Source organism: Trichoderma reesei, assembly GCF_000167675.1.
Source record: "Trichoderma reesei QM6a unplaced genomic scaffold TRIREscaffold_1, whole genome shotgun sequence".
In the NCBI taxonomy this organism is placed as follows: domain Eukaryota; kingdom Fungi; phylum Ascomycota; class Sordariomycetes; order Hypocreales; family Hypocreaceae; genus Trichoderma; species Trichoderma reesei.
The window spans coordinates 1,984,332-2,011,564 of NW_006711148.1; the positions used below are offsets into that span (position 1 = coordinate 1,984,332).

A 27,233-nucleotide genomic window follows, 5' to 3' on the forward strand; every position below is an offset into this window, starting at 1 on the left:
TCGCCCTTGATTCATTCAACAATCATAGCATATTCCCGCCTTGAATCTGTCTTTGCAATCGCTCAAGGCTTCGACAAAGCCCCATCACCACCAGCACCAGCTTCTCCCACGATAGCTCTCCTCCCCAGAGCCCTCTTTACGCCAAAGATGGACTACGTCGAGCACCGCATGAACGACGAGGCCCTCAAACAAGCCGCCAAGTATAACCCCCCCCCCACTCATCTCCCCCCTTTACAGAAACAAACCTCACTAACAAAATCCTCCAACAGCAACACCACCACCAGCACCACCAACGGCCTCCTCTCCCCCCTCAACATCGTCCTCCTCCTCATCCTCCTCCACACAGCCTACAAAACCTTCCTCTCCAAACCATCCTACCCGGTCCTCCCGCGCCCTCCCCCACCCATCGTCTTCAAGACCTACACGCCGCGCACCCTGCTCCCCTTCAACGGCGAAGACAACAAGCCCGTGTTCCTCGCCGTCCGCGGCGCAGTCTACGACGTCTCGCGCGGGCGCAACTTTTACGGGCCCGGCGGTCCTTACGAGAATTTCGCGGGCAGGGACGCGAGTCGCGGGTTGGCGTGCGGGAGCTTTGACGAGGAGATGCTGACCAAGGATTTGGATGGCCCGCTGGATGACTTGAAGGATTTGGGGGATGAGGAGATGGAGGCGTTGAGGGGGTGGGAGGAGCGGTTTAGTGAAAAGTATGATGTTATTGGGAGGTTGGTCAGTGTGAGGGAGTTTGAGGAGATGAGCAAGAAGGAGTAGATTGGAGTGTTTCCTTGGAGACGGGGGGATCTGATGACTGAGGTGAGGTAGCGAGCGGAATCACGACTTGTTCTTATGAGACTGCATGGACTTGTGTAGAGAGAGTGTGTGCGATTTGATGATGTACGCTGCGTGTTGTTCTTTATAATTTCGCTTCATTTTTGAACAAAGACTGGAGATGATACATACTATAACTCGAAACAAAGGCGACCTTTCAACTCCAATGCCATGCCATTTCTCTGACACGAGAAAGCATCTCACAAAATAACAGGTAAACAAAACTGGATCGGATATATCCAGGTTATGACAACCGCAACAGGCACAGCCATGATATCGCCAGCCTCCTCAATACCTATCCATCATCTCCGGATGACACGAGCGCATTCTTTGAACAAGAAAAAATAACAAACAAGCATAGTCCTTGGATAAAACAAGACAATAAGAAAGCTGGCGCTGGTGAAGCCGTCAAAGTGAGACGCAAAAATGTCCCAACACAGCAGAGTGCGCGCCCCGGAGATATTCACACACTCCGTCTTCTAAGAAAAAACCGCCCCCATCCTCGCACCCCTTATCCAATCGACTCCGCCTCAGTCTCTCGTTGTTGGAATAGACAAAACAGAAAGACAAAAAAAAGGGGCGGATTGTGTACCTGTTTTCTTGGGGTGTGATAAGGTATATATATATATGAGATATATGTGTGCGTGCGTAATGTGACATGTGGTGCAAGGAAACTCAAAAGAAAAGTCGTGGGGTATAAGAGGGCGCTGTTGACGAAGTGAGCATCACGCTGCCGTTTACAGCTCCAGAATCGCCGCCGCCTTCTTCATCAGAGCGGCCGTCTTGGCAATGTACTTGTTGGCGTCGTCCCACGCCCCTGCGTCGACGAGATCCCGGACGGCAGGGAAAAACGCCTCGTCGTAGCCCGACCACAGCTGCGGCCCGAAGACGACGTGCTTGAACTGCGTCCGGTTGGGAATCTGCAACGTAAAACCAATCAGTAACTAATCTCTTCTCCGAGTCATACACAAACATCATCATCATCATCAGAAAGAGGGAAAGAACTTACACCGCCGCCGAGCTCCAGATCCAACAGGGCCGTCTCAAACGCAGCCATCTTGTCATTGTACTCGATCCTCGCCGTCCCCAGCTCCTTCGTCTCCCACCCGCCGCTGCGAATCACCAGCCGGTCCCACTCCATCTCCCACTTGGAAAACTGCTGCGCCTTGACCGAGACCGTCGCCGCCGCGTCCTTGAGCTCCTCGAATTTCAGGACGCTCTTGTTGTCGCCCTCTTTCTTCTTCTTCTTCTTCTCCTCCTCCTTCGCCCACGACTCCAGCTCCTGGACCCACGCCTCGAGGCTGCGCCCGTAGTTGACCATGTCAAACGGCAGAATGGGCCGATCCGCCAGTTCGAGAATGATGAGGCCGACGACCTGCGCCAGCAGCTCGTGATACGTAAAGCCGGGGTCGATCACCTGGTCCATCAGCTCAAAGTTGTCGTAGCTGGAGTGGTAGGGGAACGGCTCGCCTATGAACTCGAGGTCGAGCGAGCTCGTCCCGGCAATGTCTTGGAAAGCGACGAAATCGCTACCCGCTCCCAGACCCTCCAGTGTGCCACCCCGACGGTCCCATAGGTCCTTGAGAGTGGTGTTGAAGTTGGGGTCGACGACCCGTTCCATGGCGTGAAACAGGCTCTTGCGCAGGGGCGGCGAACCGGAAGCTCGCAACTCGCCACCAGAGACGACAGTGTCCAGGTTGATGTAGGCAAAGGCGTTCTCGCGTAGGGAATCGAGGTTCTTCTCGACAAACTCGGTCGACCCAATCAGGTTGTACTCCTCGGCATCCCACGACATGAACTCAATCGACCGCAGGGGCCTCCAGCCGCGATCCACCAAGTCGCCAAAGATGCGAGCCAGCTCAACCATAATGGCCGTGCCCGTGTGCGGATCAGTCGCGCCAAACGCCCACGCATCTCGATGGTTGCCCAGGATGATGGACTTGGCGGACTGCTCCATGCCGATGATCTTGCCGTACACGTTCCAGATGGGCTGCTTCTCATTCTCATCCTGCTCGTTTTGCAGACGGACGACCGGCGACGACGAGTTGCCAGTCCACCACTCGTCCACCTCTGGCACGCCGCCCTTCCACTCGGCCGGTACCTTTTGCCCAAAGCCCTGGAGATTCTTGAGCAGGACCTGCGCGTCTCTCCACGAGAGCGGAAGGCTGGGGATCTGCACCAGGCCGGGGGTTTCGTTGACCTTGAGGCGAGGCACCTCCTTCTTGCTCTCCCAGCCCGGCGTCAGCACGTCGCCAACCACCCAGCTCATCAGACTGACGGAGCCTCGCTGGACGCCGTCCTCGGGCATGTACCGCCCGTTGGGGGCGACGTCGCCCTTGAGGAAGCCGTCGTCGATGGGGTCGCTGTAGATGATGCAGCCCGCAAAGCCCGCCAGCTCCGCCCCCTTGACCTTGAGCCCACGGTCCGTCTGCGTGCCGTAGTATCGAACCAGGGCAATCGCCCCGGTGACATTGATGCCCATGTCCTTGATCTTCTGGTAATCTTCCCGGGATCCGTAGTTGGCGTAAATCAGCGGGCCCCGGACGTCGCCGGACTTGGAGTGCCCGTGGAACACGGGCGTCTGCTTGCCCGCCGTCTCGCCGCCGCGCTCAACCTCCTCGAGCGCGGCAGTCCAGACGGCATAATCGCCGCTCTCGTCCAGGATCTGCACGGTCCGGCCGTTCTCGCGCGGGTAGTTGAGGTAGACGTAGTAGTCGTCCATCTCGACAATGTCCAGGCCGGCCTTGTTGAACATGGACTCGACGTCGAGCGCCGTCGCGTAGTCGCCCTCGGTGCCGGCAATGTGGGCGTAGCTCGAGAAGATCTTGACGGCGGCGCGCATCCTCCTGGGATCCACGCTCTTCTGCAGGTGGACGCGCAGGTCCTCCGGGTCGAAGCGCATGCCGCCGTTGTTGACGCCGTTGGTCAGCCCCGTCAGCATGCCGCTGGCGAAGAGGAAGTACATGAAGCCGATGACGATGGCGAGCGCCAGCAGCCGCGCCACGGTGACAATCACCATCATGCTGTTGACCTTGGGGAAGGCAAAGTCGCGCATCCACGACCGCACGTTGTCGAGGTCCTCCCGATCGACGGCGGCCTCCTCGGCGGCGGCGGCAGTGCTGTCGGCGGGCGCTGCGGACGGCCGCGACGGCAGCCGGATGCGAATCCGCGGCAGCCTGGGCCGCCACGACCACTTCCACGCCGGCAGCGACAGGTTGAAGCCTATCCTCTTGCCCCAGAGCGAGCCGCCCGTGCGGTTGGGCTCGTCAATCTCCAGCTCCTCCATCTCGCGGCGCACCTGGTCCGTCTCGTCGGCATCGCTGTCGCTGTCCCACAGGCTGTCCTCGTCGTCCGTTTCCACCGTCGGCGCCCGGTAGCCGTCGGGCCTTCTGCTGGAGCCCTGGCCATGGCCGCTGCTGTCGCCGCCGCCTCGGGGCAGCAGTGACCGCGATTCCGTCTCGGTCGCGTTGCGCTCGTCGATGGCGTCTCGGGTGTGCGAGGGCGTCCAGCCGCGGCTGCTGCCGGCCAATGCCTCATCGTACGTCGGCGGCACCGGGTCATAGAACGGCACCTTTTCCGAAGGCATCGTGGGCTGAATGTGAGAGGAGGGCGAAGAGAAACAAGGGTATCGTCGTGTGCAAGCACGGTTGCGCAATCATCCGCAGAGGATCGTATGTACGTATCGTCTAGAGATGGGATTCGAAAGACTGGTATGGAAGAGCACGCGATGCCGAGGGGGCCATTCAGGTCGAGTCGAGGGGCGATTGTCGGTGCCGTTTGTCCGTCGAGGAACACAGCCAATATGAAGGCTCGGTAATCAAACGAATGTCGAGAAAATGGAATGAGAGCGTAGATGGCAAGGGAGAGTAGGTGGAAGCAAACAAATAATACGAGGAAGAGAGAAGAATAGAGGTCGGAGGAAGAGCCTAGTAGTTGAAACAAACAAGAACCGACTTGAGAGCGTCGGGGCCAAGAAAATGGTGGGCTTAAGAAGAAGGAATGCCGGAATTACCAGCGCCGCATAATTATCCAGAAGAAACGAAAACAGCAGACAGGACAAGAAGGGCTGAATGGCAGACAGCAGCCGATTCTCGACTTCACACTTGGTTTCGCTGGAGGGTTCGAGGCGGAAGAGGGAAAAGAAAAAGAAGCCGGACGAGCAAATGAGGCCAACAGATGGAATGAATGAAATGGGATCAAGAGGTGCTGACGACGAAAAGATAAGGGATGACGATGCTGCAGGACCGCTGCAAAAGGCCGGGGGCTCCGCTTTTGGCTCTAGAGGTGCTGCTGCTGCTGCTGCTTTTTTGATTGATTGCACTGCCCGCTTTTTGGGATCGAGGAGACGACGAGCCTAATAGTAGGTAATGCGGAGCAATGGAGCGATGATTGAAAAGCCGAGTTTAGAGGGTGGTAGTAGTGAAATTAAATCCATCTTTTGAACAGCTTATAAAGTACCTATAGATAGCCTCTAAATGCCTTTGCTTGTTGTCCCTTGCCATCAGTCACTGTCGATATCATCAAGTGTATCGTCCCTTGATCTTCATGTTCCCAGAGAATCCCGCCTCAGGCCCCCCCCTATAAATTGCAAATCGCCTCCCGACCCTTCGAAACAAGACGGGGTCACATTAAAAATCCGCCCCAGCTGCACCTCATTTGGCCAAGTGCTATTATTAACACGACTGGACTCTAGGACAAGTATTACCTCACAAATCATTTGCCAAGTAAAAAGTGGCAATTCGTCCTGACTCCAAGTTGACTACCTATAGGTATAATGAAAAAGTAGGTACAAATTGATAACAGTAAAGGCAAAACTCATAATTCCCTTTTTGGAAGTTCCAGAAGACTTTCGAGGTTTACTTACACCCGATACAATCCCAGCCAGGCGGACCCTGAACCTCAGCTCGCCTTCGCCCTGATCTCCACACGCGATGGATGCCGAATCTGCGAACCTGATCTGTCAAGCTTGGTCGTTAATACAGTGGGAATGCTGCCAGGTTGTCTGAGCCACGCTGAACTACTAGTGCTCAACCCGCAATCCATGACAAGGACATGCGGCCCGTCGGGGTAACGGAGATATAGAATCTCATCGACTCTGTCACCTTAGTAGTAGTTCTCTGGAAGCAAATAGCAATTGTTCAGTTCAATTGCTGATGTAGTAAGAGATTATAACAATAACAAGCAAGGATATGAAGTAGACGTAGGTAATACCTACGCAACACATAAGCCCTTCTCCTCTTGATTCTCACACTTGCACCACGCAGCTCCAAGTCCGAATGTATATTAACCGACTGTCTGTACCTAGAATACATCAATTGTCATGCCCTGTTCTTGCTCCGGCTGCGTCTCAGTGAAATCATACATCTATCCTCGTGCGCTCCCATCCCACGCCGGCTTGGCTTAGAAACCCTACTAAACATCATCTTCCGTCCTGAGTATATATATAGACCTCACCTTCTCCCCTCTTGACTGTATCGCGGAAACTAACCTCAAAGCAACCTAATCGATCGAGCAGTCACCCCAATCTTCTAGCTTGGATACAGCACAACTCCCTCATACTGTCTGGACTTGATGTTCTCCAGCGTCTGATAGAAGTGCTTCTTGCTGGCCTCGACCGAGGCCGAGTCTGGCTGGTTGCCCGCCACGTTTGAGTGAATCAGCTCAATCAGGCCGTTCAAGTATTTCGTAGTCACCTGGTGAAGGTGAAAGAAGATGGTCAGTAATCGCTTGGCAAAGGATAATCTCAGCTCGACATACCGATTCGTTCTGTTGGTCATAGTAGTAGACGTAGCGGTCAAGAATCTCGACAAACAGCTCTATCGAAGTGGCCGACTCCATGCATGAATCGGCCACACGTAGGGCACGCTGCAGGCATTCAAGCACCCGCTTGCCGTCACGATAGAGCTGTCAAGCAAGTGTTAGCGCATGCTGCTCTGCTTTTGCTCTTCCCCTCCAAATCTTACCTCGGTCTCTTCCGTCTCCCCATTGACAGCGTTCGGCGTCGCCCACCACAAGTGACTCGCCAGATAGACCGCTCGGCACTGGTCTGGTTTCCGCAAAAGCTTGCTGCCATGCTGCGCGCACTTGGTGATGAGCGTGTCGTAATTCTCCTTGCCAAAGTTGCGAGTCTGGTGCAGCGAGGTGGCAATGACGCAAACGGCCTGGAACTGGGCCTTGGAGTCTGAGATGGACTCCTCGTAGGCGGTAAAGGCCTGTGCGTAAAACTCATATGCCACCTCCTCGAACCCGGTCAGGTCGGCCGTCTGTCCTGCCCAGCAGAACAGACGCAGGGCCAGCTCAGCCACGCCCGCGCCGTTCACGCGGGTGTACAGCGTGCTGATGGCAGAGTGGATGAACTTGTACAGGGCGTTGATCTGCGTCTCCCAGTTGTCGTCGAAATGCTCTCGCAGCTTGAATTGCCGCGCCAGCTTGAGAGACGCTGTTATCAGGGGTGGCGTGGTTGTTCGGATGCGGTCGTTGCCCTCCGAGAACGCTTTCCGCGTCATCTGCAGCAGCTTGAACTGGGTGTCGTTGTCCTCGGCCTGGAGCAGATGCACCATTCTCGCCAGCCACCCCTGCTCCTCCATAGTCTCGTCCGTCTCTACGGCTCGTCGCTGAGTAGCTCCGGGGTATCCTTGAGGCGCCTGCGTTCCCTCCTTAATGAGCACCGATAGCACGTCTAGGACATGCTCCAACTGATCTGTCTTGGAAATCTTGATTTGATCCTTCAGGAGGCCGCGGATGATGCCGCCCGCAACCGCCCGACGGGTTGGATATGACTGAGCCTGGAACAGAGGGACGTATGTGGGAAGGGATAGGGCGGTAAAGATGGATACATAGCGGTTGAGAGGCGCCTGCAACAGCGCGAGAAGGCTCTGCTGAGCCGCGGGGGAGTGGAGATCGGCGTTGTTGATGTTCTCCTTTGTCTTGGTGGTGGCATAGGCCAAAATCTGATCGACGTAGTCCAGTCGGTCAGGGTAGTTGTTGAGCGCCAGGTTACAGAGCGATACCAAGAGCGCAATGGTGTCTTGGATAGGGAGGTGCTGAGCTTCGACAAGATTTTTGACTTGTGTGAAGAAGACTTCATACAGCGGTACGTCTTTAGCGTCAAGCCCTTCTTGCCCGTTGACAGCCGTTGTCTCGGTTTCGGCGGCTGAAGGCGCTGTCGCATCCGCCGCAGCGGCTCCATCTGTTTCTCCCTCTGCAGAAGGCGCCGACGCCTCGCCCTCTACTGGCGATTGTTCAGTCTCAGTGCTGGTCTTGTTGTTGTCATTGGCATCCTCTGCAGGAGTCTGTTCCGAGGCCGCTGGTTGAGCCACTTCTGGCTCCTCCTTCTGAAGCTTCACCTTCTCGAGCAATTTGGCCAGCGCTTCCGCTTCTGCCTTTTCCTGATCTGGCCCCTTCTCCCTCCCGCCTTCGCGTTCGGCATACTCGGAAAGACGGTCCATGAGGCCGCTAACAATGGCCTTGACGTTGACGTGGGGGTTGAGCCTCGATACGGCACCCAGGAACTGGTCCAGCGTGTGCAGGTGGAATTCGTCGGGGAAGACCTGGGTGATGACCTCGAGCAAATACTCCTGGGCCAGGACGTCTCGGCACTGCACGACTTGTTCCAGCAGAGGCCCGAGGATGGCCGACTTGTACGTCTCGAGGTCAACCAGCTGGCTCAGGCGCACAATGTTGCTCCCTACGAGAAGCTGGAGCTCTTTCCTCTCACGGATCCTCTGCTCCCTCTCTCGCGAGTGTCCCTGATGCTGCAGACGAACCCACAGCTTGTTCATCTCGACAAAATTGGTCAGGATGAAGCTGATGGAGTCGTTGAGGTTGCCCTCGGGCCCGTCGCCGCTGCCGGTAGGAAGGTAGTCTCTAGCTTGACCGGACATGTAGTATCGCAGAAACAAGCCCCTGATAGGGTGCTGGACGCCGCGGCTCATGTCCATCATGTCCTTCATCAGCTCCTTGACCGGCGCATCGGGTATGGACATGTAGGCGGTTCCCACAGTGACCATGAGATAGAGCCTGGGGATGATGTTTCCGGCGTATTGGACCAGTTCGTAGAGATCGGCCAGGTGATTAACAGGGTGGTTTTCTCGAAGATGGACCGCCAGGAAGCGCAGGGCGTCGAAGATGGCCATGTAGAGCTCGTAGTACTGCTTGGGGCCGAGGCTGCTGGTGCGGAGCTCAGAGACGAGCGTCGAGCTGTATCGAGGATATCAAGTACGTCAGCCTCCCTCTATGTTCATCTGTATCACACACACACACTCTCTCTCAATGTCTCCCGCCAATTCCCCTCTCATATCCTCTCATCTTTCCTTGATCCCCTCGCATGGGCACTTACCAGCACTTGAGGGCGTCCATGAGCTTCCCGGGCGTGTCGAGGCATTTCCGCATCAGCGACGTCTGCTGGCGCACTGCCACCAGGGCATCCTCCAGCAGTCGGGCCTGATCCTCCAGGGGGGCCGGCGTGGCCATTGTCGCTTCTCTTCGAACAGGCGGCGGGGTAGCTTTGGAGGGACGGTTAGTCGGAGAATTGAGGCTCTCAGCTGCGCATTGATCAAGCAGGGCGAAGAGGGTTTGCGCCGCGCCGAGGTCTGGGTGGTGATCGGCTTTGTCTGGAGGTTTGGTGAGGACAAGGCAGAGGGCAGCGCAAAGTGGCTTGGCTGAGTGCCAGTGACGACAGCTTGGGAATTATGGATACTGGAGGTGCAGCGAGTTGGGGAGCTCTGGACAGGTACGAGGGGCTTGTACCGTTATTATGGGCAGCCACGTGATTTCGAGGCATGGATACAGAGAGATGTCGACCGAACCACGAGCAATGAATACCTTAGGTATAAACTCATCCAGGGCTTTTACATTATCAGACGATGAATATCGAGAGCGAAGCTCATTCTAATTTTGATGGATTCATCGCCGAAAGCTAAAGGACGATACGGTTCTGCACAGATGGAATAGCCACATGAAAGTCGCGTTTGACCCCTAAGGGAACAGAGCAGAAAGACAGAGGTCCGGACAGGATGATGCCAAGTTTCAAGCGCAAGATTACCTGACTCGATATATCTTTGCTTGGTTGTCTATCAAGTTTGTGGTCATGATGGCTGATAAACAGCCTCGTATAGTCATATCATTCCTGAGCATCATACAAAGAAGACATCGCTGAAAACAACAGAACAAGATCGAGTACCCAAAACGCCCGCTTCAAACAAGAATCCTTCCCAAGCTTGCATCTTCACCACTTGACCACCTTTTGCGGAAAAAACTCGTCAATGAGCTCGAGATAATACGGCTTCAGCTCCTCCACGCTCGGCACATCGTCGCTCTTGCTGTACAGGTCGTACGGGTTAAACGCCTGCACAGCCTTCATCATGGCCCAGTCCTTGTCGCACATAAACTCCCGGTACGCGCCCTCGCGGTGCCAGGGATAGAAGGAGTGGTAGCGGATCATGGCCAGCGCCTCGTCCGGCAGCGTCGACTGGTCGCGGACCACGTGGTAGAGGTACTCGTCGTGGCCCCAGCTGAGCATCATGTTGTCGAGGCCGCAGCCGGGCGAGTAGATGCCGTACTTGGTCGAGTACACGGGGTCCTTGGTGTCGGGGTTTCCGGCAAAGGTGTCGGACAGGATGATGCGCTTGTCAAAGGCGCAGCCGACGGGGAACGTGTCGCCGACGACGTCCCACTGGCCCTGGGTGCCGAGGTCGTCGAAGAAGAGCATGAGCTTGCCGAGGTCGTGTATCAGGCCGGTGACCTGCATCCAGCGCGGCTTGCCGTCGCGACGGATGGCCTCGGCGGACTGCAGCAGGTGCTCGATCTGGGACAGCGACGTGTCGGGGTCGGACTCGTCCACCAGGGTGTTGAGCTTCTCGATGGCCTCCCAGACGGTCATTTCCGGGCGCACGCGCGAGGCGCTGTGGAAGCGGTTGCGAGCAGCGAGGTTGTAGGCGACGGTCTGCTTCTCGTGCTGCTCCTTGTAGAAGTTCTTGACCCGGTCGCAGGCATCCTCGTACTGGCGGAAGTTTGTCTTGTCCTTGCTGGCGTCGAACTTGGACTCTGAGTCGTACTTGATGCAGTTGACGTCGTCGACGGCGTCGGAGACGTCTTCCAGCTTCTGGCCGGCAGTGTAGGTCTCGCCGAGGTCAGCGATGGCTGTTGGTGCCATGGTACCTTATCTGTATACTATCGTGTGTGCTTGAAAGGGCAATGGTAGCCCGAGTATGTGTGAAGGAGTCGTAAGGTAGGTATGAATAGGAAGTGATGGGAGATGATATGCTTCCAAGGAGGTCTTTGGCCTTGGTACGGAGCGTATATCATCAATCTTGAACTCAGGTCGTTCTCTTGACGAAGAGGGCCATTTGCACCCCCGAGGACACAGCAGCCCTTAAGTATCTCGCCATCCCATGCCCGTCTTTCCCTACATAGGTACTCTGAATAATCTTTCTTTTTACGTCATTCAAGACCCTCATCCGCCCCTCAAGAATGAGAAATACCAAAAACAACAAGAAAAACCATCGCCATGTGTTGCTTGTCGGTTGTACAAACGGGTCAAGCTCCCCCTGGTGGTGGAACTCACAGCTCGACCCTTTCGACTCGGCGGCGGCGTTTCCAAATTCGGCACCTCCTTGAATGGTTAGCGCCGCCGAAAACACTCCCAAACAGGAGATTCCCCAGATTTTTGTTTCTCCCCTGCGGACCTGCATCTGGATCTTGTGTGGCGGGCGCCATTGCTTGTTCAGGCAGAGGCAAACTGCAAAACTCGTTCATCGATAATACAGTAGTATGCCATACCAAAGATGGGGAAAAGATCAAATGCCTTGGTGTTGCGAGCTTTAGCGGTTCATCGCATCGGGGCGGATCTGATCTGCTCCTCTTTCAACATATCCGACGGCATCTCACCAATGAGGACCCCTCATATGTTAATCAACTATAGTATGATGTCGAAGGACCCGAAACTCTTCCTATCAGTAAGTACCTTACATCATTGTCCATGCGTGCCTACTAGGTAGGTATCAATGTAAGTACAGCTTCTCCTCCTCACAGGGCCCTTTGCTATCCGAACTGGACCAACGACATGCAGCTTCTCCTCATCAGCCTTCCCCGTCACTTCCAGTTCGGGACCCTTTTCTCTTCTCCTTTTTTTATTACAAACCCCGTACATTGGAATCGGACATTGATACCGTGGCTCAATATGGTCGGCTGACTTGCAAGATCCACCCTTTACCGCCGGCGTCGCCCTGGTTTTGTCTCGAAGCTTGCGGTTGATGCCTATGACACCTGCTCAAATCGAACATTGCAAAGGTTGTTACTACGTTGCTTCTGCATGATGAACATTGAGGGGAAGATGCCCTTTTGTCGTACGACGGAAAATATAAAAAAAGCTGGGCAGTTGAACAGGAGCAGAAGCCAGTTACTAATGCTCGCTGCTGGGTCTCCTCTCAAAGTGCAAGATCACAATCCCTTGATGAATCCGTATATGGCAACAGTCGGCTTACCTCGCCATTTTCAGGATATTTATGTCTTGGAAACGTGATGATGCGAAAGTGCTCATTCTTTTCCCTACTTTATATGCCGAGTATGGACTCTTGCTAGAGATGAGGCTAAATGTCTTGGAGAGCCTCTTGCCGATGCTATCCACGATTATCTCTGACAATACATGCCTCAATGACACTTTAGCCGTTGACAATGCGGGCACAGCTACGTAGACAACATGCCATCTGGAATCCAGAAAGCCAACATCACTTTAATATTCCCGATAGATGATGAAGTACAACCTGGTAGATCCCAAGAGGCTAGTGTTTCTTGGGTCAACCGGACACCGATTCGCACAATGATCCTCTCGCTCCGTTCCTTCCTCTATCGTCTGTCTCATGTCATGTGTATCGCACAATGAAGAGCATCAACTGCTAGGGCTGTCTTTGGCATCATCCTAATGCGATGCAGTCGCTCTGTGTTCGCTAGGCACTTCATGCTGTTTTACCGCTAACGCCCAATCTCCAGGTCATGCTTCTCTCTCGATAGGTACCTAAGCAATGATAATGACATAGAACTGGAATACGTTGACTCTTCTAAGCAAGGATTCTCCCGGGTCTTCAGCGTGAGTTTATACCTCTTATTTCTGTTTACACGTGTTATACAGTCTAAACAAGGTGAACGGAACGATCATCCCATATATAAGGCGTTCCCTTGATACGCTTCTCGGTTCACAAGGCCCTTCTCTATTACATGATACCCTTTGATATTTCTCCGTAGGAAGAATAGTGGAAGTTATGATTAATGCCACAGCGATCATACGACAGCAAGAGAAACAGAGCTTCTGTGTAATGGCAAGTGAAATTACATTTCGCGGTCCAGCGAGGCGCGCCCGTCACTCGAGAAAACTTCAAGGGACCAACGACTGCACTAAGGCTCCCACCTCATACCGAAGATGGTCGAGTATTCGGCAATCAGAAATACCTACATTTATGTGTAAGGCCGTGCAATGACTCAGAAGCAAATACGTCGCAGCTCTACCCACGCGGTCTCAAACGGCACATCTCCCAGAACAGCATTCAAACACACAATCACCCAAACAGTCCTCAACGGATTGACGCCACATATGTTCAGATCAATCCGTGTGTGAGTAGTACGCCCCCTTGCCAAAAGACGTGCTATAGAAAGGACGGTCTCATCGCCCGCGGCCTCAATCCATGCCTTATGAGCACGTTCCGAGCCTCACCCAGCCAGGCATGCAACAAGCAAAACGAGAGGGCAGTTCACTCGAGCATCCGAGCGGTGATGAGCAGAATCGAGGATTCGAGATACAGAAATGGCGAAAGTGTCTAGCCATCAGGGGAGTATGGTGCTTTCTCAATCTGTCAAGGCGTGGCACCGCCCAAACAGATACATAAATACATACCTACACAGGATGATGATGAGTTCGCGAGCAAACAACGCTTAGGTTTGTGATTCCCTTTGTGTCAGTGTCCGTGTCCGTGTCCCCGCGTATATGTCTGTGCTTCGATCTGAATCTCGATGCCGATCGACGTAGCAGCAGTAACCATCTTTGTCCTATCCCCCCCTCTCGAAGAGCCAGAACATCGCCCGGGGAGCCCATTGCCGAGGAGACACAGCCCTCTCACAGACTCGAAGCTCGACTCCATTCTATCCCTGTGAAACATATGACAGAGGAGGGCAGAGCGCCTGTTGGCTCCTTGCCTCCCCATGGACAAACGGCTTCTTCCGCCGTTGGGCGAATCTCTTGTGCTGGGGTTCTGCTGGGAAACGGTTCGTTGGGTCAGGTATTTTTGCGTTTGTTGGCCATCGTTCCGGCTTGGAAGACACCCTAACCTCATCTGTGGTCAATTTCACATGTTTGCATCTTGCAGCATCTCGAGATATGTATCATCGATCTTGTTCGATGTGAATAAAGGGGAACAAAAAGGAGAAAGTCTTCAGGTGCAAAGTCAAAGTTATGTTTCCATATGAGACTCAATCCTTGCAGATGTTGATCATGGTCTACGCCAAATCTCACAAGTCGCGTGTGAGCGCAGAATTGGGCCAAGGCAAAGACCATGGCATGCCTTGAAGAAGCTCATCGACGGCAACTTGGAAGCGAAGTCGGTGGACCAATGGCTTGGACGCTGCCGTCATGAGGCTGATAAGATGCCTTCTCAAGATCGAGGTACGACCCTATCCTACCCTGTTTCCCGTAGTTCCATATTACTTGGGACTTGGGATCGCAACAATTTCGACTCGGAAAGCTCGTCCGGTAAGTATTCCTCGATTCATGGACGAATCAGCCTCATCATGTAACTACTTAGCCAGACAGCGACAGTAACCGACATACCATCTCCACCAGATGCCGTCTTCCAACTCTACAAACCTACATCATACGAAAGCTTGAGGCTCCCCGGCATCATTAAAGCCCATTTGTTGCTAAACAAGACGCAAACAGACAATGCGTGTATCTCGAGGCTGGTCGGCATCTTTTTGCTCGGGCACCAGCACCACCGACGTGGCTGCTGTGGTGCGACTGGACAAGAATTTCATTCTCGGGCGGCAACGATTCTGTCCTACCTCTTAATGCTGCTGAGAGGGTCACATGGGACCCCTTGGGATGGATGGGTGACCCTACCATGATGGAGAGTGGACAGAAAGTTCGCCATGATACCTTTGTCCTACCCTACCAGATCCTTCAGCTCCAAAAGTCCAGCGACAAACGCTTTCTTATTGGATTGACAACTCAGTCCGGCATCCTTGAGTCTGTGCCCAAAAGTTTCCTCGTTTCGTAAGAAGCAATCAAAGTAGATGTGGCTGTAAATATCATGTGCAATTGAGGACGTTGGACATCAACCAGCCAGTACACGCGAAAATGGCAAAGTAACAGGCAATGGCCGAGAAACCCTTACGCAAATACCCGTGCAACTCTGTAAGTCGTAATGCAAAGATAGGACAGGTCCGGCGTGGCCTGTTGAACCAGAACAAGATGTGGCTCCCATGGCCTTTCGAGACTGCCGACAACAGTGGAGGATCGGTATGCGAATGCAGCTTGCCTCAGCTCGGCATGCAGAGATGAGGATTTGTACTTCCGCTTTGGAATAACACGGTACCACGCGTGTGCTGGGGCGCTACAGCATCAATGGGGTCGTAGAATCCGTTTGCCGAGGTGGCAGCTCGAAGCACAAAGGTCCCCGACTCATGGAGACACACTCCCCCAGCCGCCATGGCCCCAGCCAACCACTCGGGTCTTTCACCGCGTCGTTGCATGGGGCCCGTCATCATCAGTGTCGTCGTTGGCTAATGAAGCATCAGGCATAGCTGCCTTACATCGAATGGAAACCCAGGCGGGTAGAGTGTGAAATTAATGCCGCGGTTGGGAACCTGCCCATAGTATCAGTACACGTACATACCTGTGGCCAGTGTTGGGTGAGTTCAAGTTGTCGGCCCATCACCACCATTAACACGGGAAGAACTGACTTTACGCCAGAAGCTGTGGTTGCCGCCCGCAGACCAGCCGGTGATCCCGGATGAGAAACGCTAAAATGGCCTGGTAAGGAACCGAGTGGTGGTGCGTTACATGTATAATGCATGAAATCAGTTGATAGGAGTCAAGAGTGCCGGTTGATCATGTAGAACTCGCCGTTGCTCCGCTGACCGCTTTCGCGATAAGGGCATGTATCGAATGTTTGACGGCTGAGGTTGTTCTCTCCAGCGTATAGCTTTGGTAGTGACCCATGCAGTCTCCATCGTACAGTAAAGATCAAGGAGAGCTACTTACCTCAGGGGCAACAGGTAGGTAAGGTGGTCAATTGGATGTGTACCTTCATTTCGACGCTGATGGTTGTGTTGGCATATGGAGCATGGACCCCCGTCTCCCCCACATGCCCATGATCGCGTGAAGGGCGAGACATGGGAAACACCTGCTTGACCGTTAGACGTGGCTCACAATGATATGTCCATAGACAGAACGATGAGTGGTGCGCGAGCCGTAGAGCTGCCAATAGCCCGAGCCTCGCCACTTCACATGGCATCAATACATCGAGGTCGGTGTTGCCCGTACTCAACGAGGATGCAAACAACATCCTACCTTGTGCTCAGTTGCCGCCTCAGGCACGAGTACAGGCGCCTGGAGAGGCCTTGCATATGCAGGAAAGCCGGCGAGACAGGCCATGGAGCAGAGATCTTGATGTCACATCCGACGAGGGGCTGGTCGGCTCCGAGTGGATGGGTCAGCTCTAGCTAGGACTGCTCTCTTGGCGAATATGATCCTGCGGCAAGGCGTACTTCGTCAGCCGAGACGGTGATAGGCAGAGCCAAGGCGAGAGGGTTTCGGGCCGTAACCGTGGCTGCATGTCATTGCTCAGGCTCAGTGGTTGTCCATTCTCTCTTTGTTGGGGTTCTGATGGGGCGCTTGAGCATCTCGGCGTAAGGTATTTCGAACCCCATGCGTCCCACAGTCCGTACAACGCTTTGAGAGTCTAGTCCACCTTTGCTTGGCCCCTCCGTCTACTGCTTGGGAACAACACTTCGTATGCTCCGGCTGGACGGGGATTTGTGTGCGTCGGGACCTCATGAGTGCTTCACACCGACCGCTTGGTGGCCTCATGGACCACTGCTTCGTGCTAATGCAATCCTTGCACGGCCCAATTCGAGCTAGAGGAGTAGCTCTCTGATGGCGGCCGCAGCGTTTTAGACTTTCAAACGCTGTTGATTTTGGCACACGGCTGTTTCGATTGGTGGGTGATGCGGGAAGTCGATTGCAGAAGTGGCCGTCCGTGATGAGAGCTGAAGGGCGCAGGTCTTCAGGACAACAAAAGTTTTGAGTTGGTGCCTGAGGGCTAACAAGAGGTTCCCGAAGCCACTGGATTAGTCTGTGGTTTCAATGCTCTGCTATAGGACAGGGGCCAGGAGAAAACAAAGCGATTATTGCAGAAGCAACCGCATGGGAATAAGCATGCAGCTGGTCGATATGCATCTGCGCCAGCACCGCAAACAACGTACTTCGTACACTTGAAGCAAGGGACCTCTGGGCATATCGGGTCCCAACCGAGTGCACATGTACTCCAAATTCGGCGCAAGGCATGGCGCGACAGGGGATCCCGGGACTCTGGGTGTACTTGTAATGCGACCCAAGCTGCATGTGTGTGCTCCCTCCGTCAACCCCGATGGGCTTGAGCCTCGTCAAATTGAGAACTTGTACATACATGCCGGTACAAAAGCAAGCAAGCATGGCACCTCAGGCAGCTCCAGAGGCAGCCCCAGATGCGAAGGCTCATCTCCATGCTCTGTTCACGACCATTGCCCTCAGTCGCACGGCGGACAGTGGACAGTGGCCAGGGGCAGGGAGACCGACAGCCATTGGAAGAACCTTGATGAGCTCGAGCCACGGCCAGGACAAACAGCAGAACGGCCGAAAGGCGCTCGAGTCGCCAGACGCGCGAGTCAAACAAGCATCTCGAGCTGGACGCCATGCCTAGCAATTGTCGTCTGTGCTCGTCCTTTGTTTACCGGAGGTGTCAAACCTGAGATTCTCCCCGAGTGACTCTTCCGTCTTCATTTTCAGACCTCCTCCTTTGTTCTCTCTCCATTTGTGTCTCTCTTGCGTCACCTCCTGCAGTTGCCAATCAATTGCTACGTCTCGAAATAGCAGGAGTCCCCGGTCGCCTTTCCGAGAGCTTCCTGCCTCATTCACCGAGTCCAGTTGGGTTGTAAGTGCAAGACCGCGACTACCTCCTTCCTCCTCCAGCCATCAAACCACCGTCCTTCTTTCCCTCGTCCTCACTCATCGTCTGTCTCTTCGCCTTCATCACCTTTCTCTCCTTCTTACCTTTTTACTTCCTTCAATCTCGCCTCAAGCCCATTGTTTACTGTTCACCCGCATCTTGCAGACAGCGCATGCCAACTCACAATCTCAGCGCTACATCTTCTCGCCCATCTCCAAACCGTCATCCGGTACTCTAGTCCACTTCATACTACCGCGTTACCGCAGACATTCTAGTCAACCCTATTTTGTCTAGGAAGTCAGCTTTCCTCTCTTTTCCCTGCCAGAAAGCTTTGTCCCGAACCGACACGGCCACACAGACGCCAGCTCCAAGCCCCAGGATCCTTAGCTCTCACAGACGTCTGCTTATTGCAACCTCAGCCGTCGAGATCAATCGGCCTCGGCCTTGGATCTACATCTAGCCTGCAATCCGGATTCGTCAGAGGGCTAGGCCATATCCTTCTGTTTAGGTGTCCCGGTATCTGGCTGTTGGCTCAACATGGCCGCCTTTGCCAATGAGGGCGCAGTCCTTGTGGCTCTCAAGTATCTGTATCCAGCTGCTGTCTTTCTCTACTATCTCGCCTCGTCTCTCCTGGCTACATGCACTCTGCAAGCTCTCAAGAAGACTCAGAATGCCCGGCCGGAGCGTCCTGGTCGGAAGGCCGTCGTTTGCATACTCGGACTTTTCCTGGCTACATACGTCGTTCAATTGACTATTCTCGGCATACAATCCATCCTCGAAAAAGCTGTTCCCCTCGAGCATCAGGTTATCAACTTTCTGTCATGCACTCTTGTCTTCGGCATCCTCTTCATTCAGCTTCGTGAATCCGACACCATTGTATGGTATCCTTTCCGTGGTTCATGGTTTATCGCGCTCTTCTTCGAGGTTGTCATCGCAGTCATGACGGTTCTCGATTCAGGTCAAGCCGTGAAGACCACTTATAATATGCTCCACATGGCAGTCCTCGGCCTGAGGCTTGTTTCGCTCCTTACTCTAACGGTATGGACTTGTCTCGGAATATGGACGAAAGCCAGACCCCCGGCGACGGATCAGGAAAGACAGTCACTTTTGCCAAAGCCTGATGGAAACGAGGCCGGCACCCAAGGAACTGCTGGAAGTTCTGGCAATAGTCCCACTTATGGATCAACAGCACAAAGCGACAATGCGTCCGACCCAGAGTTTAGCTGGGAAAGAAGACAAAGAGAAGCCCGTGAAAGCATGGAGAAGAGGCTTGAAGAAGTCGGAAACTGGTGGGAATACGCCAAAGGCTTCGCGGTATGTATCCCCCGTATACATCATCCCAGACCTTATCACTCAATATCCATCATTCATTCCGTCTTGAGTCACGCCGGCTTGAGAGCTTATAGTTAAACGGCACAAAATCTTTTCCATCACTGGCAGAGCATTACACCTCGGAAAGTGATCGAATCTTGTTCAGCTGACAAACTCTCTCTACTAGATTCTATTCCCCTACATTTGGCCAGTTGGAAACCCCACACTGCAGTTGCGAGCGGCAGCCGTCATGCTCTGCCTTCTAATTTCGAATGCGCTGCATCTTCTTATACCCCGCCAAACCGGCATCATCATGGACAACCTTGGTGATTCATCTGGCAGTCCCTGGGCGGCCGTCCTGGGTTTCGCGTTACTCCGACTGGCAGCTTCCGAGTCTGGAATCGAGCTTGTCCGCCAGTGGCTGTGGATTCCTGTCAAATACTATTCTCAGGATGCCTTGACTCGCGCGTCGTTTTCTCATATGATGAACCTATCGGCCGACTTCCACGACTCTAAGAGCTCGTCAGACATGATGATGGCCATCCAAGCAGGCCATGCTGTCTCAAACGCAATCGAGAATGTTCTTCTCGCTGCCGTCCCATCGCTGGTTGACATGTGCGTCGCCATCGTCTACCTTTCCATCACTTTCGGCCCGTACGAAGGCCTCATTACCGTGGCTACTGGAACCGTCTACATCATGCTTGCAACGCGCCTTGTCGCCGAATCCAAGTCAGCCAGCCGCAAACGCGTCAACGCCATATATCAAGAGCATCACATTCGGCACGCTGGCCTGGTTGGATGGCAAACTGTCAGCACTTTCAACCAGATTGGCTTTGAGGACAACAGGCATGCCAACGCAGTGACGAACCGATGGCTTAAGGAGCAGCAGTATGTGATGAATTGGTTTGTTTCCATTGCCTTCCAGACGATTGTTCTCACTGCAGGCCTCATGGCAAGTGCTTTCCTCGCTGTTTACCGTATTCGCAATGAACAGGCGACACCGGGACAATTTGCGATGCTTCTTATGTATTGGGCTCAGCTCACTTCACCGCTACAATTCTTCGCCAAGCTGGGCAAGGGCATGAGTGATAACTTCATTGATGCGGAACGTCTTTTGGCCATCATGAAGACCAAGTCTACGGTTCAGAACAAGAAGAACGCACGGCCACTCAAGTTTGCATCTGGAGAGGTTGTGTTTGAGGATGTCTGCTTCAGCTATGATAAGCAGAAGAATATCCTCAATGGCGTCAGCTTGCAGGTCCCGGGGGGGCTCACGGTGGCCTTTGTAGGGGCAACTGGAGCAGGTAAATCGACTCTGCTCAAACTCCTGACCAGGTTCTACGATGTCACAGGGGGCAGTATCCGGATTGACGGTGAAGATATTCGCGATGTTGATCTCTTCAGGTAAGTTGTCATCATATGGCTCCTTTAACCCATGCTAATTTGTTCTTACCCTCTAGTCTGCGCGATCGTGTGGGAATTGTCCCCCAGAATCCCATTCTGTTTGATGACACCATCATGAACAACGTGCGCTATGGGAAGATCACGGCAAGCGATGAAGAAGTTTTTGAAGCGTGCAAGGCTGCCAGCATTCATGATAAGATCTTGAGTTTTACGAATGGTATGGGCTTAGTATCCGGTATGAGGACATGTTTCCTGACCTTGTGACAGGCTACGAAACACGGGTTGGCGAACGAGGAGTGTGAGTACCGAGCTTTACTCCCCAAAAAGTCCTCCCTGATTCCAGAGCCTTGAGCTGACTCTTGCAGGAAACTGTCAGGAGGGGAGCTTCAGCGTGTGGCGATTGCCCGGGCCATCTTGAAGCAGCCTGACATTGTGCTTTTAGATGAGGCTACAAGCGCGGTTGACACAGATACCGAGCAACAGATTCAGCGGTCTTTCAACAAGCTTTGTCAGGGTCGCACCACCTTCATTGTGGCGTATGTCTCCTCTTGCACTCAGTGAGCCGTTGAAACATTAACTGACCACTGTCGATACAGTCACCGGCTCTCGACCATCATGAATGCAGACCGTATTGTTGTCGTTGAGAATGGTAAGATCATCGAGCAGGGTACTCACGATGAGCTCATCAATACCAATGGGCGATACGCGGATCTATGGTCAAAGCAAGTCTTTCTAAAGCCGAAGGACGACGACTCTGCGAAGGTGTCGGATGATGGGAAGACCCTTGCCAACGACTCCTGCTCCGAGAGAACGTCCACTGAGCCGAGCGAGCCGCAAGATGGAAGCACACACTCCAGAGTGGCCCAAGAAGGTGATGGGAAGGCCGTGCAAGAAAGCAATGGCAAGGCGACGCAAGAGAGCGATGTCAAAGCGCCGGAAGGCAAGAAGTGTCAGAAGGAGGTAGATTCTGACATTAATTCTGACGCTCCACAAGATACTGACGGATCCTGTTAGGGGTCCCGATTGAATCCAGTGGCCCCTGAATTCACCCCTCGGTCAATGGCAGCAACCGCGACGAATACCTCTACCAAATCGACCTCTGCGGCATATCCGATTGTCTCTTCGACTATTGGCAAGACTGGGACTTAGGCAGTCACCGGTCATCCAAGCAAACTACGATGGTCTGACGAAGTGTCCATTTTGGACGAACGCGGGATGAATAGCACACCCAAGAGCCTCTTGACCGACTCAAGTCGCCACTCCGAAGCAAAGGGCAGTTCCGAGAGCAGTTTCGCCGTTTCAGAACTTCGCGCACCAAGGATCATGCCCCTAGTGATTGTCCAAGGTTCAAGCGTGAAGCCGCATCTCGTGGAGACGAAAGCAGAGACGAAAGCAAAGACGAACAGCGCCGCGCCGTCTACACAACATGAAGCCAGCCAACCCACACCTGGCGATACAAAAAGCACCGGAGATACAAACACCGTACCCTCCAAGGTTGGCAGCGTCACGTTCATGCGCCCGCGCTACTCCCGTCGCGTCCAGTCAAGGAGCGAGCCCGTTTCGAATTCCCCGGCGACCGAGTCTGCCGACCGCAACCTGCCTCCAGCAAAGCCGACAGATAACGTTCCGGTATGTATATCTGACGGTTTCACTGACGGAATCGCAAGTCGACTAAGCCATCTGACAGGAGCAACGTCGTGTATCCGCCCCGATTTCCCAGGCCATCAGCAGCGGCACCGGCAGCGGCACCGGCAGCCCGGCGCCATCTCTGATTCCCAAGCCTGGCAGCAAAGGCCTGCCCGCTGTGAGGCAACTGCCGATTCCTCCGCGCAACTCTAGTGATGGCAAATGCGGCATATACCCAACCTCTGCTCTCAAGGAAAGCCCGGAGAGAAGATGGGAAAGGACTCCTACGGTCACCAAAGTGGTGAGAGATACGACTCCTGTACCGGCAACAGGTACTCCCACCAGGAACGAGAATCTACCACCGCAAAAGAGTGGTGAGAGTCGGTCGACCGCGGCAACTTCCAGCCGACCTGGTCGAAGCATCAGACGCATGCGAGCCGGAGCCGAACGTGCACGCCGAGGCCGCGGCCCCCAAGGCCCAACAGCACCCAACAGCTAGCAACCACAATCCAATCCAGGGGATCACGACAGAAGACACCTAGGACTATTTGGGTGCTTTGTGACGCAAGTATTGTTTTGATTTGTATAGACATTATCATATACATAATCGTTAAGCCCGCCCAGACGGAGTTGTACTGCACGCATTCGCTGGGCAGTGAACATCTTGCGTGAGTCGGGTGAGGGAAGGGATGGGAGTGTTAAGAGAATGAATAATGAAGGGGAAGCACGGAAGAAAGGGCAAAGAGAGGCGAGAGTATACCAGACTTATATGTGTATATACTATGAATGAATCCAGAGACACTCTGCTTGGCTTGACTCAAGAGTCACCAGGGCGAGCATCATCATCATGATGGAAATGGAGTGTCTGTTTTGTTTGCTCTAGTTTATCAAATACAACGCGCGCTTCGGCGATTGCGCCCATTACTCAGTCCTAACTACCTAGCTAGAGATGTAGGGTCTTTGCGTTTCTGTACCTATTTCCTTGGTTCTGCTTCGTCCTCCTCTTGCAATTCCCGATTTTGCCTTATCGTCCCGCACCACCGGAGCCAGGAGCACCTCCAGCACCGCCACCACCCATCATATTCCGCGCCCTAGAGTATGCTGGTTAGCATGGTGCACCTTTGCCTTGTTGTTGTTGTTCTTTTTGGATTGAAACGGAAGACTTACATCTCGGCAATGTTGGGGTCGGACATGAGGGAGCCCAAGTCGGGCATGCCGCCTCCGCTGCTGAACTGGTTGGCCATGTCACGAAGACGAGGGTTGCTCATCAGGTTGTTCATGAGGTCCGGGTTGCTCATAAGGTTCTGGGCCATGCTGGCGAACATGGGGTTGCTCATGATGGAGCTCAGGTCGGGCATGCCGCCGCCGCCGCCACCGGCACCACCGCCGCCGAACATGGAAGCGAGGTTGCTAAAGTCGGGCATGCCACCGGCACCGGCACCGGCACCGGCGCCGGGGCCGCCGCGGGAGGAGGCGACGTTATCGTCTGCCTCGAGCTCCTCGACGCGGCGCTTGGCCGTCTCGTAGCCCTTCTTCATGGCGTCGGAGCCGCCGTTGCCCTCGTACTCGATGCCCTTCTGGTAGGCTTCCATGGCGCCCTTGGGGTCGCCGAGGGCGAAGCGGGCGAGGCCGAGGCGGGACCAGGCCTTTGTGTAGGAAGGGTCGATGGCGACGGCGGCCTCGGCGTCGATGCGGGCGGAGGCGTGGTCCTTTGCGGCGGAGTGGGCGGCGGCGCGGTTGGAGAGGAAGACTGCGTTGCGGGGGTGGAGGGCCAGGGCCTGGGTGTAGAGGTCGATGGCGGCGGCGTAGTCCTTTTGGGCCATGGCGGCGTTGCCCTTTGACTTGAGGGATTCGGCTTCTTTCTTTTGGGCCTCGGTCGGTTCGGGGAGGGAGGAAGAGGCTGAGGTGGTGGAGGAGGAGGATTGGTCGGCGGTTGGTGATGTTGAGGAGGCTCCGGAGGTTGAAGCGGAGGAGGAGTTGTCCTTTGGCTTGAGCTTCTCGTAGAGGGAAAAGACAGTGAGGAGCTTCTGGGGGCCGACGGCGGCCTTGACGGCGGCCTCGTCCGAGGGGTCGACCTTGAAGGACTCGGCGATGCAGTTGATGGCCACGTCGATGGAGTCCTTGTCGTCGGCGGTGAGGGTGCCGTCTGTCGTGGAGGTGGAGAGGAAGTCGCAGATGGCGAGCGCGAGGCGCTGCTTGGGGGTTTGTTGGGCGGCCTGTGATTTTTGTGATTTTCACATGGTTGCGTTAGTTTGGCATTGATTCCGTTGTGGAAGGTTATGGTATGATGGTTGGATGGATCGCGATGAGGCGTTTATTCTTGTGTGGCTTTCTGCGTTGGGTGTTTTGCATGATGGGTTGTGGTGATGGTGATGGACTTTTTGCGGATTCAAGGCTGGGGAGGGGGGAGGAGATTGAGGGATTGCGGGATTCGTACCATGGCTGGAGTTGCGTTTGGCGCGCTGCTGTATATAGAGAAGCGCAAAGGAAGAAGTTGTAGAGGAGCTCTGAGATATATATAAAGGAAAGAAAGTTGAAGCTATTCAGATCCGACAAAACGTTGGGAAAGGAGGATGACAAGCAGAGGATGATCGGCGGAAGAAGCAGCAAGATTTCCGAGATTGGAGGGGGGGAAAAGCTGGAGGCCACAGATGCAGTATGAAAGAGGGACCCCGCGGGGCCTCAGTTTTGGTTTGGCCTGGTTTGTATCTTCGTAGCGTGGACTTGACCGGGTTTTAGGCTGGAAGTGGCAAGGCGTGGATGCTGGAATATTCTTTTTTCTATTTTATCAGTTCCGTTATTGTAGAGGAATTGATACTGATGATAACATGTGCTGAACGATAAACCCCAGTCCCTTCATGAAATGCAGAGTCGTTCAGTTGTTGAATAGAGAAGCATATCAAGTCATCGACCTATTTGCTGGCTAAGGTACCTACTAATACACGTACAGCTGAGCCCAGCTGTATTACTGGAAACGAATATGCCGGCCATGTACCAACCAACCCGAAGGAAGCCCCCCTTTGCCTTGTCCACCCAAGAGTACCATTCTGATAGGACCCTGCAAGTGAGTCTTGATAGCAACTGAGGTACGCAACCTTTCCGCCAGATTCATGTCAAATAATAAAAAGAGCAATTGGCCGCCCTGTAACCGCCCAAACTCCAGTTCCATGCCCTGTGTCCCATGCTCGCTGCCAGTGTGTGTGTGTGTTTGATGCAGAACGAATCGCAGCATCAGTCGCTCCCCAATTGTGGCAACTTCCTTTGTCACCGCTCACTCACTTTCTCCGTCGCGGTCGATCTACATTCTTCACCTTACGGTTTTGCATGGCCGCCACCTTGCGAGACTTGCTGTACACCCGGATGACATCGTTCAAGACGACATAGAGACACCCGCCAACCAAGCTGCGTCCCCATTGCTGCTGCAGCAGGCCAGGCCGCCCCGACGGCGAGGGGCCAAATAGCCAGTTGTTTTTGGGAGGAGCTGTTGTCCAGGACCGCGGCAGCATCAACCGCAGAGCCTCGCCCATGGCAAAGGAGATACCCGGCAAGAGGAGAGCCCCGACGATGGAGTTGGACACGCTGGACAGGAGACCACCAAGGCCCATTCTTCGTGCGGGTGGCGCTTGAGGTGCTTCCCGTTGATTCTCCTGAGCGTGTCCGTTGGCCAACTCATCCTGGGCCTGGCCCCAGCGCTGGCCACCAAACTCCTCATCCTCGGGTACCACGACCTGTACCTCGTCGTCCCCATCTTCCACCACTTCTTCGATGAGAAGCTCAACGCGGATCTCGTCCCCCTCCTCGCGTTGCTCCAGACGGATCTCATGCTGGGCGCCTCCTCGCGCCTCGCGGCCTCCATTATTGGCCCCGGCGGCGGGCTCCTCTTCATCCGGATCCAGCACGTCCAGGATGTTCTGGAGGAGGCCGATGAAGCCTCCCTCTCCGTTGCGCTCCAGGTCCTGCCGATGAGCGCCATCGGCCTCTTGCTGAGGGTCGAGAGGTGGCAGCCCGGAAATCTGTCGGTTAAGCTTCACTTCGTATGGCATGATGAAGTCTCTCCAGAAGCTAAAGTACATCTTTCGAAGAATGGGCAGGGCCACCATGGCCATTCGGGGAGAGGGAGGCCACTCTAAAAAGTTCTCGTTTCGAATCATGCTATAAATGCCGTACTATTGAGTCATGCGTTAGCATCGTACATCATGTTTCATCTCCGCCAGTTTTTTCTGCCATTTTCAACGAATTCGGAGAACTCACAATAGAGGCAGACTGCATAAAGTATCTGTTGGTGAGCCCCGGCAGTAGCTGGCTCACGAGGAGCGTAGGCGCGACATTCGTCAGAATGAGCGCATTCACGATGCGCTCCTTTGCGAACCGCAACGCCCCCGGCGGCCGCCCATCAATCACCATATCGGGCCCCAGCGCGAACCGCAGCAGTGCCTCCTTGCCGGCAAACGTCCACAGGGCCATGGCGCCGTACATCTGCAGGCTGAACTGGACGCCGACGGACACGCCCGTCAGCAAGATGAAGGGGCTCGCGCGGGTGAACCTCTGCTGGATGGCGTCGTGCAGCGAGGCGATGGGGTCCCAGGGCCCATCCATCTCGATGGCGGATTTGCATACGGGGCATTTGAGCGGCTTGTTGGAGCGCTCGCAGTCCGTCACCCACGACAGCATGCAGTCCTGGTGCGCCTCGAGCGTGCAGGGGCACGGGTCGACCCACGAGCCCGGGGGGTCGGAGGGGTCTTCGTCCGTCAGGCAGATGAAGCATCGTCGCGGCGCATCGGAGGGGCGGTCGACGGCGGCCGCTTGGATGGCTGCGGAGGGTGGGGAGGAGGAGGAGGATGGAGACTGAGGCTCGGCCTTGGCCGACGAGTCCAT

At 54.5% G+C, this 27,233-nt stretch overlaps 7 protein-coding genes across 7 annotated transcripts; 2 read left to right on the plus strand and 5 right to left on the minus strand.

Moving 5' to 3' along the window:
• Nucleotides 1-168: 168 nt before the first annotated feature.
• Nucleotides 169-768, plus strand: TRIREDRAFT_54611 (uncharacterized protein; the record flags this gene model as incomplete). Its single annotated transcript, XM_006961243.1, has 1 exon — nucleotides 169-768. The coding sequence occupies one exon, from the start codon at nucleotides 169-171 to the stop codon at nucleotides 766-768; it is 600 nt and encodes a 199-aa protein (XP_006961305.1).
• A 794-nt stretch (nucleotides 769-1,562) lies between these two features.
• Nucleotides 1,563-4,411, minus strand: TRIREDRAFT_1977 (peptidase-like protein; the record flags this gene model as incomplete). Its single annotated transcript, XM_006960874.1, has 2 exons — nucleotides 1,563-1,745; nucleotides 1,835-4,411. The coding sequence occupies 2 exons, from the start codon at nucleotides 4,409-4,411 to the stop codon at nucleotides 1,563-1,565; spliced, it is 2,760 nt and encodes a 919-aa protein (XP_006960936.1).
• A 1,942-nt stretch (nucleotides 4,412-6,353) lies between these two features.
• TRIREDRAFT_71374 (vacuolar sorting protein) lies at nucleotides 6,354-9,297 on the minus strand (the record flags this gene model as incomplete). Its single annotated transcript, XM_006961680.1, has 4 exons — nucleotides 6,354-6,518; nucleotides 6,583-6,729; nucleotides 6,789-9,024; nucleotides 9,164-9,297. The coding sequence occupies 4 exons, from the start codon at nucleotides 9,295-9,297 to the stop codon at nucleotides 6,354-6,356; spliced, it is 2,682 nt and encodes an 893-aa protein (XP_006961742.1).
• Nucleotides 9,298-10,051: 754 nt separating this feature from the next.
• On the minus strand, nucleotides 10,052-11,103 carry TRIREDRAFT_119790 (uncharacterized protein; the record flags this gene model as incomplete). The annotated part of the gene is made up of 1 exon (XM_006961681.1): nucleotides 10,052-11,103. The coding sequence occupies exon 1, from the start codon at nucleotides 10,976-10,978 to the stop codon at nucleotides 10,052-10,054; it is 927 nt and encodes a 308-aa protein (XP_006961743.1). The 5' UTR covers nucleotides 10,979-11,103.
• A 7,451-nt stretch (nucleotides 11,104-18,554) lies between these two features.
• TRIREDRAFT_54846 (uncharacterized protein) lies at nucleotides 18,555-21,881 on the plus strand (the record flags this gene model as incomplete). The annotated part of the gene is made up of 8 exons (XM_006961244.1): nucleotides 18,555-18,919; nucleotides 19,031-19,331; nucleotides 19,516-20,732; nucleotides 20,789-20,949; nucleotides 21,000-21,030; nucleotides 21,098-21,268; nucleotides 21,329-21,656; nucleotides 21,747-21,881. The coding sequence occupies 8 exons, from the start codon at nucleotides 18,555-18,557 to the stop codon at nucleotides 21,879-21,881; spliced, it is 2,709 nt and encodes a 902-aa protein (XP_006961306.1).
• Nucleotides 21,882-23,207: 1,326 nt separating this feature from the next.
• TRIREDRAFT_74118 (uncharacterized protein) lies at nucleotides 23,208-24,556 on the minus strand. Its single transcript, XM_006961682.1, has 2 exons — nucleotides 23,526-24,556; nucleotides 23,208-23,449 (listed from the first exon to the last, which is right to left on the minus strand). The coding sequence occupies exons 1-2, from the start codon at nucleotides 24,179-24,181 to the stop codon at nucleotides 23,383-23,385; spliced, it is 723 nt and encodes a 240-aa protein (XP_006961744.1). The 5' UTR covers nucleotides 24,182-24,556; the 3' UTR covers nucleotides 23,208-23,382.
• A 1,077-nt stretch (nucleotides 24,557-25,633) lies between these two features.
• On the minus strand, nucleotides 25,634-27,233 carry TRIREDRAFT_119792 (uncharacterized protein; the record flags this gene model as incomplete). The annotated part of the gene is made up of 2 exons (XM_006961683.1): nucleotides 25,634-26,524; nucleotides 26,610-27,233. 2 exons carry the CDS (start codon nucleotides 27,231-27,233, stop codon nucleotides 25,634-25,636), a joined length of 1,515 nt encoding a protein of 504 aa, XP_006961745.1.